The sequence below is a fragment of the Pholcus phalangioides genome, unplaced genomic scaffold (assembly GCF_987345545.1).
Source record: "Pholcus phalangioides strain wild (caught in Gottingen) unplaced genomic scaffold, Ppha-v1.0 ptg000010l_1, whole genome shotgun sequence".
Taxonomy (NCBI): Eukaryota; Metazoa; Arthropoda; class Arachnida; order Araneae; family Pholcidae; genus Pholcus; species Pholcus phalangioides.
The window spans coordinates 6,971,131-6,988,502 of NW_028301603.1; the positions used below are offsets into that span (position 1 = coordinate 6,971,131).

Here is a 17,372-nt window from a genome sequence, read left to right on the forward strand (position 1 = left end):
CTCGTGTGCCTCCCCCCAGATGAAAAAAAATTATTTATTTAATGTAAAAAAAAAACCATTCTTTTTTAAAACTCAAATTTCGAAAGAAAACACATTTATATGTTATTGTAATCAATTTCTGTTAATTTCAATGCTATTCGAAGGCTATGAACTCAAAATTCCCGTTTTAAGAAATTCATTGCAACCCAACCTTTAAGCCATATATGGTAAACCCTTGAGCCGCAGACCAAATCTAAGGACTTAGTGGCCCTTAAGATTATTTTATTTGGCTTGCCCCCTCACACCTAATTTCATAAAAATGAACTAAGTGGTACATTTACAAATCGCCTAAATGGCACAATTCCAGAGCATTTAAGTGGCCCGTTGCACATTTTCAGATCACTAAAGTAGGCCTCAAAGATCACTTTCTTATTCCCAGATTACTTAAGTAACCGGCGATACAGTTCCAGAACACTTAAACGATGCGTGGCACATTTAGAGATTCCTTGACGAAAAGCTTTTCTCCGTGTTTGGAGCACCGAATAAGATGTCATTAAGAATATTTAATATCTTCATAAAGGGTGGTTGATGACGTAAGCATCATCCAAACAACCCTCCCCCCCCGTCATCAAAAGTCAGCAAATCGGACCCCCCCCCCATCGATGCTGACTTAATACTTGAATGACCCCTTATTATTAAAGGCGACGGCAATGAGAAGATGTAAATTTCATTTTTAAAGACATGAACATTTTATTTAAACACACACGGACAAGTTATACGCGACATCCATACTCTATGACGAAATACAATCAACTGATTAAAACGTTCGAAAAACTCTCTGGCCATCCGTTGCTAGGTTACCATCCATCACAAGGCGAAAAGCGCTACAACGAGAAAACGTGACATCGTGACGTCACAGAGTATCGTTTATGATCGGTCACTACACACTCCCCCCCTAGTGTCAACGAAATTTGTGGTCGAATATCTGTCGGGGAAATGGACGTGACGACCGGAGCGAGTCACAGTTGCTGGTACTGCTTGTGCTGGCAACGCTGTACTGGATGGCTGAATGGGCACTTCTGAAGGTACCCTAAAGCTATCTCCAAGGAAAGCTGGAATCAAACGATCAATGGAGATCCTCTTGCTTGCCCCATTGATGCCAATGTCGAAAAATTTTTCTCTGCGATCTTTGACAGGAAACGAGCCTTGATATGTTGGTTGTAAGGCAGGATGTGGTGCGTCGTTGCGTACGAAGACATGCGACGCGGATTGCAGATCACTAGGAATATACGTCGGCGTGTATCCGTGAGTTGTTGTAGGCACGGGCTTCATTGAACGCATTAGCTTTTGGATTTGATGGACGAAATCGGATTGTATAATGTCTGGTGTTTTGGAAAAATACTCGCCGGGCAACTGCAATGGTGTTCCGTAGAGGATTTCTGCGGAAGAGCATCCCAGGTCTTCTTTCACTGCTGCTCTTAGACCCAGTAGAGCGAATGGAATAGCATCAACCCAAGTAGGATTCGATTGAATACGGCATCTCAGGGCAGTTTTCAGCGATCGGTGTTGTCTCTCGATCAGCCCATTTGCTTGTGGATGATAAGCAGTCGTTTTATGATGTTGGAATCCTAGATATCTGCTCAAGCTTTGGAAAAGCTGGCTCTCGAACTGCCTGCCCTGGTCGGTGGTGATCCTGTGCGGTATGCCGAATCTTGAAAACCAAGTGGCAATTAATGTTTTGGCGACTGTTTCGGCAGTTTGGTCTGGCATTGGAGAGGCTTCGATCCACCTGGAGAATCTGTCTATCATCGTTAGGAGGTACCGAGAACCTTGGCATAATGGTAATGGACCAACTATGTCAAGATTGATATGCTGAAATCGGTTGTTAGGTACCTTGAATTCAGCCAGCGCGGATCGAGTGTGTCGGTGAACTTTAGAGCGTTGGCATGGAATACATGCTCTAGTCCACTCACGACAGTCAGATCTAATTGAAGGCCAAACAAATCTGTCGCTCAGCAGTTTTGATGTTGCTCGGATGCCAGGATGTGATAAGCAATGCAATGATTCAAACGCTCGTCGTCGTTGAGAAATTGGTACAAAAGGCCTTATTTTGCCGTTTGACACATCACACCAAATTTCGGCTGTTGCGTCAGGAAGGCTGAGTTTTTTCAGTTGTAAAGATGATACACTAGAATTTAAGATGGTTTTGAGATCGTTGTCATTCTCTTGGTCAGCTGCGAGTTGCACATAATCTAAAGGTGTGGGTACAGAAATGGTCGATATTCTAGAAAGAGTATCAGCTGGAATATTTTCGACACCTTTTATATGGAGAATTTCTGTTGTGAATTGGCTGATAAAGTTCAACTGTCGTAGCTGACGTGGTGAACACTTTTCTGGTTTCTGTCTGAACGCATACACCAACGGATTATGGTCACTACAAATACAGAATTGTCTTGCTTCTAGCATATACCTGAAGTGCTTGACAGCAGAATAAGCTGCAAGTAATTCTCTATCGTAAGCAGAATAACTTCTTTGTGCGCTTGAAAGCTTCTTTGAGAAGAATGCAAGTGGTTGTAGCTGATTATCGTTAGATACTTGATGCAAGGCGGCACCTATAGCAAAATCACTGGCGTCCACATGTAAAACTAATGGTGATGATGCTGAAGGATGGTGCAAAAGAGTGGCATTAGCGAGCTGAGTTTTGCATTTTTCGAATGCTTGTCTGGTCTCAAGAGTCCAAGGAATTGACGTCTTGTCATTCTTCTTGGTGCTGGACAAGAAGGAATGAAGTGGTGCTTGCACAGCTGCTGTAGATGGTAGAAATCGCCTGTAAAAGTTCAACGTTCCCAGAAATCTTCGCAGCTGCCTTATGTTTTCTGGAAGAGGAAATTCTTGGATTGCACGAACTCTGTCTGGAAGAGCTGTACTTATCGAGTCTTTCAAACACTTCTCTAAGGTGCTTGTGATGTTGCTCTGCGTCATGGCTGGCGATGAGCACGTCATCAAGATACGAGAAACAGAAGTCGAGATTACGTAGCACCTCGTGGATGAAGCGTTGGAACGTTTGTGCAGCGTTTGAGAGTCCGAACGGCATGACTACGAATTCAAATAAACCAAAGGGAGTTATGATTGCTGTCTTGGGAATGTCGTCGGGATTTACATGAATATGATGAAATGCTTTGACCAGATCTATTTTAGAGAAAATTTTACATCCATGCAGATTCTGCGCAAAGTCCTGTATATGTGGCACTGGGTAGTTATCCGGCACAGTAATTCGATTCAGACTTCGATAATCACCGGTTGGTCTCCACTCATTCGGTCCTTTTGAAACCATGTGCAACGGGGAAGCCCAGTTTGATTTCGATGGACGTCATATACCTTGGTCCAACATCATCTGGAATTCGGTCTTGGCAATCTTGAGTTGAGCTGGGTGCAATCTGCGTGGCTTTGCGAAAACAGGAGGACCTTTAGTTTCTATGTAGTGCTATTCTATGTAGTATGGGAGGCTTTCTTCGAAAACGGACGAGGTCTCGTTAATTCGGGAAATTCCTTCAAAATTTCAGTTATAGCACTGTTTCCTGAGATTGTTTTAATCGTTGTCGAAGGTCCATTGTAAGTAAAACCTTTACACGTGAGAGAAGTGAGTGGATCTATAAGTCGCTTGTTTTTGATATCGACGATGAGTCCGTAGTGAGCAAGGAAATCCGATCCGATAATTGGTCTCTCAACGTCAGCGAGGGTGAAATGCCATTTGTAATTCCGCCGTAAGTTCAAGTCCAATTCCAGGAGTTTCAAACCGTAGGTAGATATACGGGAACTATTTGCAGCGAAAAGCTCAAAAGTTGTCGGTTTGCCGTTGCCTTTGTAAGGTAAAATTGATATATCAGCTCCAGAGTCAATTAAAAACTTCATGCCGCTTTTCCTTTCCATAATGAACAAACGGCTATGGTGAAGACTGCTATCGCCGCCACCGCATGCCGTTACTGCGGGGGGCTTGGACCGTTTCCCTGAATATTCTGAGCGTTGTAAGCGCAGGGGGACTTGCATCTGGAAGCTTTATCTCCGAACCTGCTATGATAATAACACACTTTAGGGTTTTCATCGGAGTCTTGATATCGCGAGCGATTCCTTGAACCAGAATAACGTCGGTCTCGATTGGAGTTTCGATAGCGGTTCCGGCTATTCCTCGGATATTTGCCCAACTGCTCAACTCTTTTAGTCAGCTCCGAGATTTGCAGTTTAAGGTCTCTTATTTCCGAGCAACACGAGGCTTCTGCTACATGACCGTAATTGGGTTCGGTGAGCTCAGCTACTCGATCAGCTAACTCGGCTAGCTTGTCCAGTTCTTCACTGCTAGCTGCTAACACCGTTTGTATACTCTTTGGTAGCCGTTGAAGCCACAAATTTTTGAGGAAGGTCTCATCGTTAATTCGCCCTGTCGAAAGCTCGCGCATTCTACGTAGCAACGTACTAGGCTTCTGATCACCTAGGGATAGGTCTTCTAACAATATCTTGACCTCTTTCGCGGCTGAATGTTTATACACAGCGAGAAGTCTCTCCTTGAGTTTCGAGAACGGATCCGATGCGGGAGGATCGAAAACAATGTCACTTACCGTTGACAAGATCTCCACATCTAGGCAGTTGACTAGGTAGTTATACTTAGTTCCTTCGGCAGTAACATGGTTGATCTTGAAGGCAGCGTCAAGCTGGACGAAAAAAAGTTTGATCTTGTCCTTCGAGAACGTCGGCAGTCTCGCGTGGACAGCTTGAACTCGAAGATCGCTTTCTTGCTGTTCAGCCATGGCGATAAGTTCTTGGCAGGTTCGGGATCACGTCCGGGTCACCAGTAAAGGCGACGGCAATGAGAAGATGTAAATTTCATTTTTAAAGACATGAACATTTTATTTAAACACACACGGACAAGTTATACGCGACATCCATACTCTATGACGAAATACAATCAACTGATTAAAACGTTCGAAAAACTCTCTGGCCATCCGTTGCTAGGTTACCATCCATCACAAGGCGAAAAGCGCTACAACGAGAAAACGTGACATCGTGACGTCACAGAGTATCGTTTATGATCGGTCACTACATTATAAATTTCATTGCGTAATTTCGGGTGAGCTAATGTTTTCATGCTGAAAGTTATTTATTCGACAGGGGGTTGAAATGCGCACATACATTACGAAGTATGTAACACCATAGTGTTTGAAAGACATAAAACGTTCCAAGACGTTTGAATGAGTGATGTTCGACAAGATGTTCCTTATCTAACAAAAAAAACTTAGTTTTGAGGGAAAACCCATTTTAGTGAAAAACATTAGCATGTGTAATGCCCGACAGCGTTTATATTAAAATATTTAAAAAAATATTTTTGGTACGTGTAGAACGAAATCTTGAATAGAATTAGACGCAGAAAGTTCCATAGTATTTAAATATCGAAAAACTGGAAAATGTGTTTTTTGTTTGGAAAATTTTGCGTGCACCAACCTCCTTAATCAAAATAATCGTATATAACAATTGTTTTGTTCTTTTGTTCCGACAGAAGATACGGTCCTATTAGGTGGTAGACGATTCCTGCCCAAACACTGATGGAGAAGCGTCGCTGATGCACATGTGAATTTACAGACGCCCAGACATGTTTATTCTGGATATCAAATACAAAATACAAATACAAATACAACGTCACAACAGACAAAATGCCCAACGAGGTGGCTGATAAAAAGATGCCCATAAAAATATGGTTGTCATATATTTCAAAAATACAGCAACCCAATTTAAAATGCAATTAATAAAAATTATATACAATATATACACGTGATAAAATATCATAGAATGCCCATAAAGAATACTTATGGTTGTTTTATTCTAAGTATGGATAGCTTCTCGATTTACCCCAACATGTTTATCGTATTTCTTTTTAAACGTGTCAATTGTGTTACAATTTACTACCTCCGGGGTATTCCATTTATTAACATTATTATTATATGTTATTATAATGTTATTATGTGATAATGTTATTATATATGTTAATTATATGTTATTAACATTATAATTATTCCTATTCCATTTATTAACAACCCTATTAGAGAAAAATTCCCTGAGACACCATAGCCTTGCATTGTCCCTCACCAATCGATACTGGTGTCCCCTTGTAAAAGCAGTCGATTGGCAGTGTACTAAAAGTTCATGGTCCATCCTATCCATCCCATTGAAAATTTTGAACACTTCGATGATATCTCCTCGACACCTGCGTTCATCCAATGTAAACATATTCAAGAAATGAAGTCCCTCTTCATAACTCAAGCCCCGTGTGCCAATAAGGACATGCGTAGCTCTTCTTTGCACCACTTCAACCAATTCTATGTCCCTCTGTAGGTATGGTCTTCAAAACCTTACAGCATACTCCAGTCCAGGACGAACTAAGCCTCGAAAAAGCGGAAGAATGACTGCTAACTCAATTATATAGGGCATTTTAGCCCGAAGGGGCTAAAGCATGCTCTTTAATATCTCGGATTCCCACGTGTTAAGCAGAAAACGTTCATCACTCACAATGGAATATGATAAATGAAAATATTATAAGAGTTAATGATTATACAAACCTCCCATTATTCCTCTTTCTAATGATACCAAGCATTCAAAGACCGCGAACTAATATAATGGATTAAAAGATTAAGATGTGGTTGGCCGCCGCGACGTACCGAGTACGTATGAAGGCGACATACGAGGATTCAATCATACGTACTGGATAACGTAGGACTGCACTGAGGATTAAACGGAGTGACGTGTTAACCGGGTGACGCACTAACGAGGTTTGACTGTATATATACAATACAATAAAATACATATATTGGACGAGCCAATGGATTTTCAGAGACATTGACCTTGGTCCACGCCTATCCTGGGCTAGAAATCAATGAACTTCCCTCTTGCGGGGGGGGGGGGGGCGTCTCAACATCATGGGTCCCCAGGAAAAGTGCGGGGTCGTCTTAAGAGCCCCATCGGCTCGCACCCCCCCCCCGGATACAATAATTTTTCTAAGGCCCCGTGCTTGGATAGAAATGCCTGTGTATTCACATATTGAAGCCCTCGAAAATTTTGACCAAATATCGTTATCATGAGCACCCCTTTCAAACTTGAGGTCCCCCGTGCCGTTCCAGGGTGGGCCAAATTATTAAGACGGCATTGATACGACATCCAGAAATTTTAGTACCTGATTTCATCATGTGCCCCCCCCCCCCTCCATGGATATGAGGGGCCCGGGCCCTGTGGTTTTAGATGGTCCTGGTTCCATGCTGTGTTGGATTCAGAAAGTATTAACATTTTCTCCCACAATATAATTAACTTGAAAACTATCACCTCTCTCTCTCAGGGCCCCTCTTCAGCACTTGTCGTGGTTCCCCTTCATTTAATTTTCACCTGTACTTCCCCCCAGAATATCCCAGAGACAATAGAGGGCCATATTATGACACCATGTTAAGAACCACTGCAATCTAACATGTTAATAGCATATATCCAGCGATTTGAAAGATATCTGCTGCTACCTACCAAATAAAAATAATATGATTTTTTAATTGACATTAGTAAAAGGTTTCCAATTGGTGAGCTACATTGAAAAAATAACATCATGTAGTATAATAAAATATTTTTATAAACAATAATATTTATTAAATTATCAAATTTGCTTCAAAATTTGAACGGTTGATGTTTTCGTAAAGTAAAATAATATAAGTATGTTTGCAAATTAAAGCCGTTCTTGGCTTTATGAGGACACTGTTTGATTCTAATTAGCGTCCTTTTTGATCTTAATCACTCATTAAAATGAAGACGGCAACCCTCGGCAAAATTTATAGATATTATATTACTTCACACAAATATCAACTGATAATATTTTTTCATTAAATTTGATAATTTCATATATATTATTGTTTTTTAAGACATTATAAATATGATGCAATATTTTTTTCATCATTTTATTACGTTATTCAGAAGCCGGTCAGTAACTTTATTAAGAAAAGTATAACAGTTTCATTCGATAGGTGACAGCAAAAGTTTTCCAGTGAAATAATTTTTCTTTGCGTGTTATAATAACTGCAGTAATTCGTAACCTGATGCCATGTGGCCCGTTTATGGCACTTGGATACTCTAAAGGGGATACACTAAAGGGGAGCCACGACTAGTGCTGAAGCGAGACACACACACAGATTTTTATGTGTTTTATTATTTTTATTTTACACACACAGAAAGAGAGGGAAGAATTAGAGCTTTCTCAAGTAAAAAATTATGTACAGTATATCTAAATACTCTATAATATAAAATCACAAACTCGAAAAGGGCCCGTTTCTAAGCAACGAAAATTAGTGACGATTTTATGTTACGGAAGTGGGTGACTTTTTTGTGTTACGGAAATCGGTTACGATTTTGAATGAAGTTTTCATTCAACTCTTGCATATATCGGGAGCCATTTGACCCATCGGGACCAAGTTATGTGCATGTACCGAGGGGCTCTCACATCCTACAGCATAGCCCCTAAGCTGGAATAGATGGCGAGCCGCCAAATCAGTTTTTCCACGGGTCCCTCTGTGGTTAATTTATAGTGTGAAAAAATCAAAAAGCGATAAGAAACGTTCCGGCCCCTGCCAGCCCTGCCCTTGTGGGGCTCATGCCGAGAGGTATGTATACGTATAATGCCAATGCTCCAATAACCAATGCTCCCAACTCACAGGGTCGGTGTACCGGAGTGGGGGAGATTGCACATATACCTTCATGGGAGAAGTTAAAAGGTTTAATTTCCAGGGGCCCCTGATGGATTTCATTGTTTTCTTGCTGCTTTAACATTGAAAAATTTGCGATAGCGGAAGCCCAAGATATATCCGGTCTGGGGGGGGGCACATAAAATTTGCGAATTCAGTCACGGGTAATTAATTGCGTGGGGGGAGGCTCGGATTTTATTCGTTGGTAAAATTTATACAAATGAGCATTTGCCGTGGTCCTCACAGGGATATACCCAATAAGCTTCCGAGTCAGGGCTTCATTTTGGAGGCTCTGGATGAATCTCATTCTTGTCTGTTGTTTAACATAACCCCTGGATTTTATACGTTGGTAAAATGAATACAGATGAAAATATTTCATAGCACTCGCAGCGGGGGATGACCGACCAGCTTCCAAGTCGGGGCGCCTATTTTACAGGTTTCATTTTAGGAGCCCTGGATAAATCTCATTCTTTACTGCTGTTTAACATTGTAGAATTTGCAACAGCGGAAGTCTGAGATAAAGCCAATCTGGGAGCCCCCACTAAAAGTATGCGAACTGGTGTCCCGGGTAATTGGTTGGGGGCCTTGGACTTTATTCGTTGGTAAAATGAATACAAATGAAAAAATTTCATAGCACTCACAGCGAGGGATGACCGACTAGCTTCCAAGTCAGGGACCCCATGTTTACAGGTTTCATTTTGGGGGGGCCTGAATGAATCTCATTCTTTTCTGTTGTTTCACATTGTAGAATTTGCAACAGCGGAAGTCCGATATAAATCCAGTCTGGATACCAAATAAAAATCTGCGTATTGGGTCCCCGCTACTCGATGTGGGGGCCCTCGATTTTATTCGTTGTAAAATTGATAAAAACGAAAAATTTTCATGTCCTCTCACAGAGGGGATGTCCTACAAGCCTCCAGGTCAGTGCCCCGATGGAAAAGTTGACAGGTTTCATTTCGGGTGTCCCTGGACGAATCTCATTGATTTTTGTTGTTTAACATTGTAAAATTTACAACACATCGGTAGTCCGAGATAAATCCAGTCACGGTCCCACTAAAATTCAGCGAATTGCGGTCTGGGGACCCCATGGGGGAAGTTTTCTGCGGTTACTTGATGAATCACATTTGTTTTTTGTTGCTTTATTATTGTAAAATCCGCTTCTTCAGAAAGCTGGTGCTTTCACGTGTCCCTTTCCATAGCACGCAGATGAAGTGGAGCGAAATAAGCAAGATAGGTTGTGAAAAGAAAAGGGGGCGGGCTTTTACCGCCAAAGGCAGCGGGGGAGGGGGAGCCACGTACTCTAATATAATAACGCCATAAACAAACATGCGATAATGTATACAAATTAACTTACTCTAAACAACGAGAGATGGAAAAGGACTATCTCGTGTTGGACGATTTACGGACTCTCTGATGTTTTGCATTCTTATTCTTTTTGAGGGATTTTAAAAAGAACGTATCCAATAACACTTGCTTTTGCCTCCGTCTTATAGATAGAACCGCTCACAACCCAGGACTGATGCAAAGCACCTTACTTCCGTTACCTCAAAAGAGGCAGAGTTGTTTCGGAAAAGTTAGCAAACATTTATAGTGGTGGCTCCCCCTCCCCCGCCTCATGCTCGCAAATTTCGAATCACTCGCGTCGTTCTCCCCATGAAGACAGCCATCAACTCGATGCAGCGTACAAGAAATTTGACAAAAATGGGTGACTGAATCCAATGAGTACGGAGAAAAAATTGCACGTGCGCGCCCAGTGGCACGTAAGGGCCGCTGTGGTGGTCGAGTGGTCATAGTGACGGATTCGCATTGCTAGAATCCGGGTTCGAACCCCACCGTCGCCATAGTGGTGGTCGGCTGAAGTTGGTTTCCTGCGGTTCCCAACTGCGAGGCGCAAATGCGAGCCGATCGCCCTATTAAAAAAGTTTCGCCACTGAGGAGCAACAGGCCTACAACGATAAAATCATTCAATCATTACACTTCACTCATAGTTAGAGAAACTGCTGGCAATTGGAAGCACTATACACATAACAAGCATTACACAGGAACAAACTTCACGCCAAGTTTCACTACACGTACACTCACATTCCAATATGTACCAATTCGTTAGAGGTTCCGCAGTGGAATATGGACGAGGCGCATGTCTGGTTTAGTAGTAGTAGTGACCAATAAGGGCCGGAGACCGCAGCCTGGGATTTCGAAAGAAGTGTGGAAAAGACTTGTGTGTGGGTAAGAAAGAAGAAGAAGTTGGCATGTTGAAGTGGGAGAGATTTGAGTATGGCTAAATACACAATGTATACAAATTACATATATTCAGCGTCTCGACTGTAACGGGAAGCGTAGAAACAAAGCCTCCGTCCACAGTGCTGGGCAGTTTTGTTTTCCTTTCCTTTTACGGAATATGCAATATTCACGCACAGAGAACACACAGAGCCTGCACTGCGACGGGAATAATCAAACAGAGCCTCCATTGACAGTGCTGGACATTCACGTTTGAATTACATACAAACATTATTTACATTACAATAATTTCTCTTTTTTTTATAACTAAAGCCCGGATTATATGCAAATGCATATGCACATATACATTTGCATATAATGGCCTTTTTCAGCATTAATGCATATAAATGCATGAAATCAAAGAATTTTACGCATATGTGCATATTTTTGAATTTTTGTTTAACTAACTCAATTTTTTTTCACAATTTTTCAAATAAATATTGTTCACAATATTTTCATAACATCGGGTTTTTCCCCCGCAGGTGAAATTTAGTGAATTAATATAATTAATTACATATTTATAAAGTATTTCACGAATTTTAACCGTTTTATTGTAAGGCTATCTCTAGAGATATGTCAAAATATTAACGTTTTTTTAGAAATAGTGTCAAAATTCATTTGTTACTGCTATTTTCGTTATTGAGCAGCTACAACAAACTGAAAATTAAAAAATGCCTGAATAAAAAATATGTAAAATTTATTTGCATATGTGGTATATATATATACATACACTGAAGAGCCAAAAAATCTGGTTTACCTGCCTAATATCGTGTAGGGGCCCCGCGAGCACGCAGAAGTGCCGCAACACGACGTGGCATGGACTCGACTAATGTCTGAAGTAGTGCTGGAGGTAATTGACACCATGAATCCTGCAGGGCTGTCCATAAATCCGTAGGTGTAAGAGGGGGTGGAGATCTCTTCTGAACAGCACGTTGCAAGGCATCCCAGATATGTTCAATAATGTTCATGTCTGGGGATTTAGGTGGCCAGCGGAAGTGTCTAAAGTCAGAAGAGTGTTCCTGGAGCCACTTTGTAGCAATTCTGGACGTGTGGGGTGTCGCATTGTCCTGCTGAAATTGTCCAAGTCCGTCGGAATGCACAATGGACATGAATGGGTGCATGTGATCAGACAGGATGCTTACGTAGTGCAGTTGTGTCGTGCAGTTGGCGTGGTTTAAGATTTAATTTTTTACCGGATTCCCGATATTCACGGTACACTCGTGAAATGGTAGGGTCCATGGATTCATGAGGTTGTCTCCATACCCGTACACGTCCATCAGTTCGAAGCAATCGGAACCGAGACTCGTCAGACCAGGCAACGTGTTTCCAGTCCTCAACAGTCCAATGTCGGTGTTGTCGGGCCCAGGCGAGGCCTGAAGCTTTGTGTCGTGCAGTCATCAAGGGTACACGAGTGGGCCTTCGGCTCCGAAAGCCCATATCGATGATGTTTCGTTGAATGGTTCGCACGCTGACACTTGTTGATGGCCCAGCATTGAAATCTGCAGCAATTTGGGGAAGGGTTGCACGTCTGTCACGTTTAATGATTCTCGTCAGTCGTCGTTGGTCCCGTTCTTGCATGATCTTTTTTCCAGCCGCAGCGATGTCGTAGATTTAATTTTTTACCGGATTCCCGATATTCACGGTACACTCGTAAAATGGTCGTACGTGAAAATCTAAATTTCATCGCTACCTCGGAGATGCTATGTCCCATCTCTTGTGCACCGACTATAACACCACGTTCAAACTCACTGAAATCTCGATAACCTGCCATTGTAGCAGCAGTAACCGATCTAACAACTATGCCAGACACTTGTTGTGTTATATAGGCGTTGCCGACCACAGCGTCGTACTCTGATTGGTTCCGTATCTCTTTATACGCTTATTTGTACCAGTTTTTTGACTCTTCAGTTTATTATTAAAATTTTCATTACCAGGTGGATTTTTGATTGTGATCTTTTGATTTTAATTGTGATAAAAGAATGAAAATAAAAAAACCGGTTTTGATTGGTATGATCAGGTGGAAAACAATTGAGAACTTTGTCCAACAAAATGCTTGGAATTTCCATTATCTGAAGCACAACCTCCTAATTTGGCTCCTCCGGGAGCCAAATATGTCCCGGTAAGGAGTTCAATCCGCCGATGTTCTCTTGGAAAAGTACCAATATACGCAACATGATAGTAAATAGGCCTAATTATTTCGAATTAATAAACCGACCATAATTCCCCGACAAAAATATGATATATAGGGATCCTTATGGGAGTATACGAGACACCACAAATAACAACGCCGGAAAAAAATTGTCAAATGTCGCCATTTGCCATTCAGAACCACCAATATCCGGCAATGTAGCGCTACAGCAAATCGCCGGGGATTTGAATGTAATTTGCAAGAACACGTTTAATATTATATACAGTCGAATCTCGTTTTAACGAATACCGTTACAGCAAAAATTCTGTTGTAACGAACACTTTTCTAAACCCCCAGGTAAGATTGCATAGAAACAATGGAATTCCTTTACAGCGAAGTTTCATTTTTACTGAATGATTTAATGATTTCTCCGTTCTCTTGGTGTTCGTTATAACGGGATTTGACTGTATATACACTATCTACCAATAAGTATTTGCACACCTGTGATAGAAAAGAAAAACTAACTTCATTCAAAATCAGTAGTTGGTAGAGCCTCCACGAGAGGCAATTACAGCGTGAACCCTGCGGGGTATACTTTCCACAAGTCCTTGTGTGACGGCTAGTGGTGTTTTCTCCCACTCGGCTTGGAAAAGACATGTCAGTTCCTTCACCGATTTTGGACGGGTAGGGCACCCCTTAATTCGGCGATCCAACTCGTCCCAGAGGTTCTCGATAGGGTTCAGGTCTGGGCTCTGGGCAGGCTAGTATATTCGATGAACCCCATTGGCACCATACCAAGCCTTGGTTAACCTCGCAGTATGACAGCTGGCATTGTCGTCCTGGAAGTAACAGGGTTCCACCCTGTAAAACTGCCGCAACGTAGGAAGCACATTGTCATCCAAAATAGTGCAGTAGGCATCGGCGTTGAGCTTACCATGAATGGGGACCAAGGGTCCCAGTCCATACCAGGAGAAACACCCCCAGACCATAATTCCACCTCCGCCGAACTTGACTGTTGGCACAATGCATTCTGGCAGGAGACGTTCTCCAGGCAGACGCCAGACTGGCTACTCAATGATAATATTCAAGAAGACGACATATCTTGTAAATGCCATTGAGAAGGTTAAAACACCGTATTCATACCTGGAATAAATGGAAATTCTAACCTTTTTTTTAATATGTTCCGTTAAGAAAAACGTGTTACCGGAATTGCTGAAATATACTAAATTTCAGAAAAATCCAATCTGAAATTTAAAAAATAATAATAATGCCGATAAAATAGCGATAAATAGGAGAATAATGTTCCATGTTTCAAAGCATAAAACCAAATAAATGAAAGAAATGAACGATGTATGACATATATCCAAATTCTCCTCCAGTATCGAGCTTTATTAACGGTGTTGAGAATCTCCGATAATTCCAATACCCCTCCCGTAGTGTTATTCGAGTTTTCAGTTCTATTCATTGAGCCATTAAGAATTTTTCCCGATATCGTTTGTCCATTGCAATTTTGTGGGCAATGATGACAGAACATGTGCACACGAATATCTATCGCATATGCAAACCCCCACACGATCGAATCGATACACACAAAGACCTAAACACAAAAAGGAAAAATATCGATCGATTGAATAGTTCTTTTCCATCGTGAAAGATAGCACTTAATGGGAAACGCGTATTAAAGGGATGGCTGTTTTGCGTTTGAGAAATCACGAATATACCGAACTTGAATGATGAAGTGATATGCGTTGTAGTGATTCAAGAGGGATTTCTCTGGATCTACAATATCGATTGCAATTCAAAAGCAGTTCGTGATGTTTCGAATTCGTTCGACATTCGACAAAATGCGCTTTTGTTGTCTCGTATTATTTTGAAATAGCGATTTTTAATGTGTGTTTGTGTGTGTAGTTATAATGGTGCCGACTTTGATCGTTTTCTATCGGTTATAGATTTCACATTCATGAGCATCCATCCTTTTGAATTCTCTGATAGTATCAAAAGAATTGCCGTATATACTCGTGTATAAGCCGAGTTTTTTTGCGGAAAAATTCGTTCCTCAAGTGGGGGGGGGGGGGGGTCGGCTTATACTCGGGTCAGTTTTTTGGTGAAAAAATATCGACCCCCCCCCCTTCGCAATCAGTAGTCATTTTTGTTGCAGTGTTCGAGAAGCCGGCATTATTGGTATGGGATATGTTCAAACCCCCGAAAATGTCAAAGACAAGGCAGAGAAATCATCGAAAACATCATTGGCTTTGATACCAGGTAGGCTAACGTCGATTGTGCAGCTTTTAATGTGAGCATCGACAAGCCTCTCAAAGACTACTTGAGGAATTTGTGGATCGAATGGATGAGTTCCGATCAGGGCCGCAACTAGATGTTTGGTCAGCCGGGGCAAGCATGCATTTTGGCGCCCCCTCATAATGTTGAAGGGAAGATTAAAGAGTGAAATTTGCGCCCCCTCTAGTCCTGCGCCCGGGGCACCAGAGCCGCCTGCACCCCCCTAGTTGTGGCCCTGGTTCTGATGTTAAAGAAACTACAAAAAGTGGTGCCTTGAAGAAACCTGACGTTGGCTTAGTATGTCAATGGGTACATGAGGCGTGGAATTCTGTTTCCACCGAAATTATCATTCGATCCTTCAAAAAGTGTTGCATCAGCAATGCTATGGACGGAACTGAAGATGATATCCTCTTTGAAAGTGACAATAGCGGTGACAGCCCAGATGAGGATAAAAACGAAGATGCCGTACCCCCCTATGATGGATTACGATTGGAGACTCAGAAGAAATGGATTAAAAAGTTTGAACCATTTTCTATTGTAAATTTCCGCGCGCGCGCGCTAGCTGTTCATTTTGCATGAAAATATAAGATTTTTTTTTCTCTAAAATGCGCGGATTTTTTTGGGGTCGGCTTATACACTGGTTTTCAATTTATTGCGATTTTAATGGTCCTGAAGTGGGGGGGGGGGGTCGGCTTATATACGAGTCGGCTTATACACGAGTATATACGGTACATAACTTGACGAATTTTAGATGATATATTCGTATTTTTGCCAAGTGGGAATCGTTATAGCATACCCCAATGATCTGTAAAGGAGAAAAACGTGAAATAATTGGAATGTTTCGCTGTTCTGTCATCATAAGCCATTCTCAGGTCTCGTTTTTAACAGAAGAGACCCTTGCAACAAGGCTCGAAGATATTTTGTCGGGCATTGAATGTGCGTTGTTTGAATTTTGTGGTCTCGAGGATAATGGGCAAATGCCCCACTTGCACACGCAGAACTCAAGCCACGACCATTCATGATGATGTTTGAAATGGGATGGTTATAAAAAATAGTTGCTATACCCTTCCCCCGACAGAGAACTCGATGAGTTTTTTTTGTTTTTTTTTAACTTTCCACTTGAAAGAATTACCATAAAGCGAGAAATTTCCTGAAACAGGTGTCTTCAACTCATGGGCTATTAGTGAGCAACCCAAGAATATTAGTAAACAAATTTTCAAAATCGAATGTTTCAATTCTATCAATTTTTGAATTTCTGATAGAAATTCAAAAATGTTTATCGCAAAAGTGTCACCAACCTCTCGATGAGTATAGAAAACAAGCCTGTCGTTCGGAATCGGCAATAAATTGTAGGTCCCGGTCTAATTCGCCCTCGTGTGCAAACAATGACCGTGGTGCGACAAAAATGATCAAATGATGATCAAAAGTGTCGAGGGGAACTGATGGTAAATTTAATCCTGTTCTGGTTTACCATCATTAGAAACATTTTTGCTATTTTGAGCAATGTGTCCCCCTTGAGAACGACGACCTACTCATTGTTCCATTCTATTTTTGTATTTTCATCTTTTCATTTTCTTTCTAATTTTATAATTTCTAGTTATGTGTATACAGCTGCCTTTGCCTTTATACTCTGGCGTTTGAATTGTTTCAAATGCATTTGGGTTTTAAGTGGGTTTCTCTTTTAGAATGCATGTTATATGTATTTGTATATACATATATATATATATATATATATATATATATATATATATATATATATAGCTATATTTTTTCAATATAGCTATTGGTGGTTTTTGAATTGCAAATGGCAACATTTGACAATTTTTTTCTGTCGGTATAATTTGTGGTGTCTCGTATAATCCCATAAGGATCCCTATCTATCATATTTTTATCGGGGAAATATGGCCGGTTTAAAAATTCGAAATAATTAGGTCTACTATCATGTTGGGTGTATT

At 41.2% G+C, this 17,372-nt stretch overlaps 1 protein-coding gene across 1 annotated transcript; it reads right to left on the minus strand.

Annotated features, from left to right (window-relative positions):
• Positions 1–3,959: 3,959 nt before the first annotated feature.
• LOC149080820 (uncharacterized) lies at positions 3,960–4,781 on the minus strand. The gene has a single exon (XM_089237385.1). It carries the CDS (start codon positions 4,779–4,781, stop codon positions 3,960–3,962), a length of 822 nt encoding a protein of 273 aa, XP_089093511.1.
• Positions 4,782–17,372: the final 12,591 nt, after the last annotated feature.

Coding starts and splice junctions, on each gene's coding strand:
- LOC149080820 (XM_089237385.1), bottom strand. CDS start 4,781: ATGGCTGAACAGCAAGAAAGCGATCTTCGAGTTCAAGCTGTCCACGCG.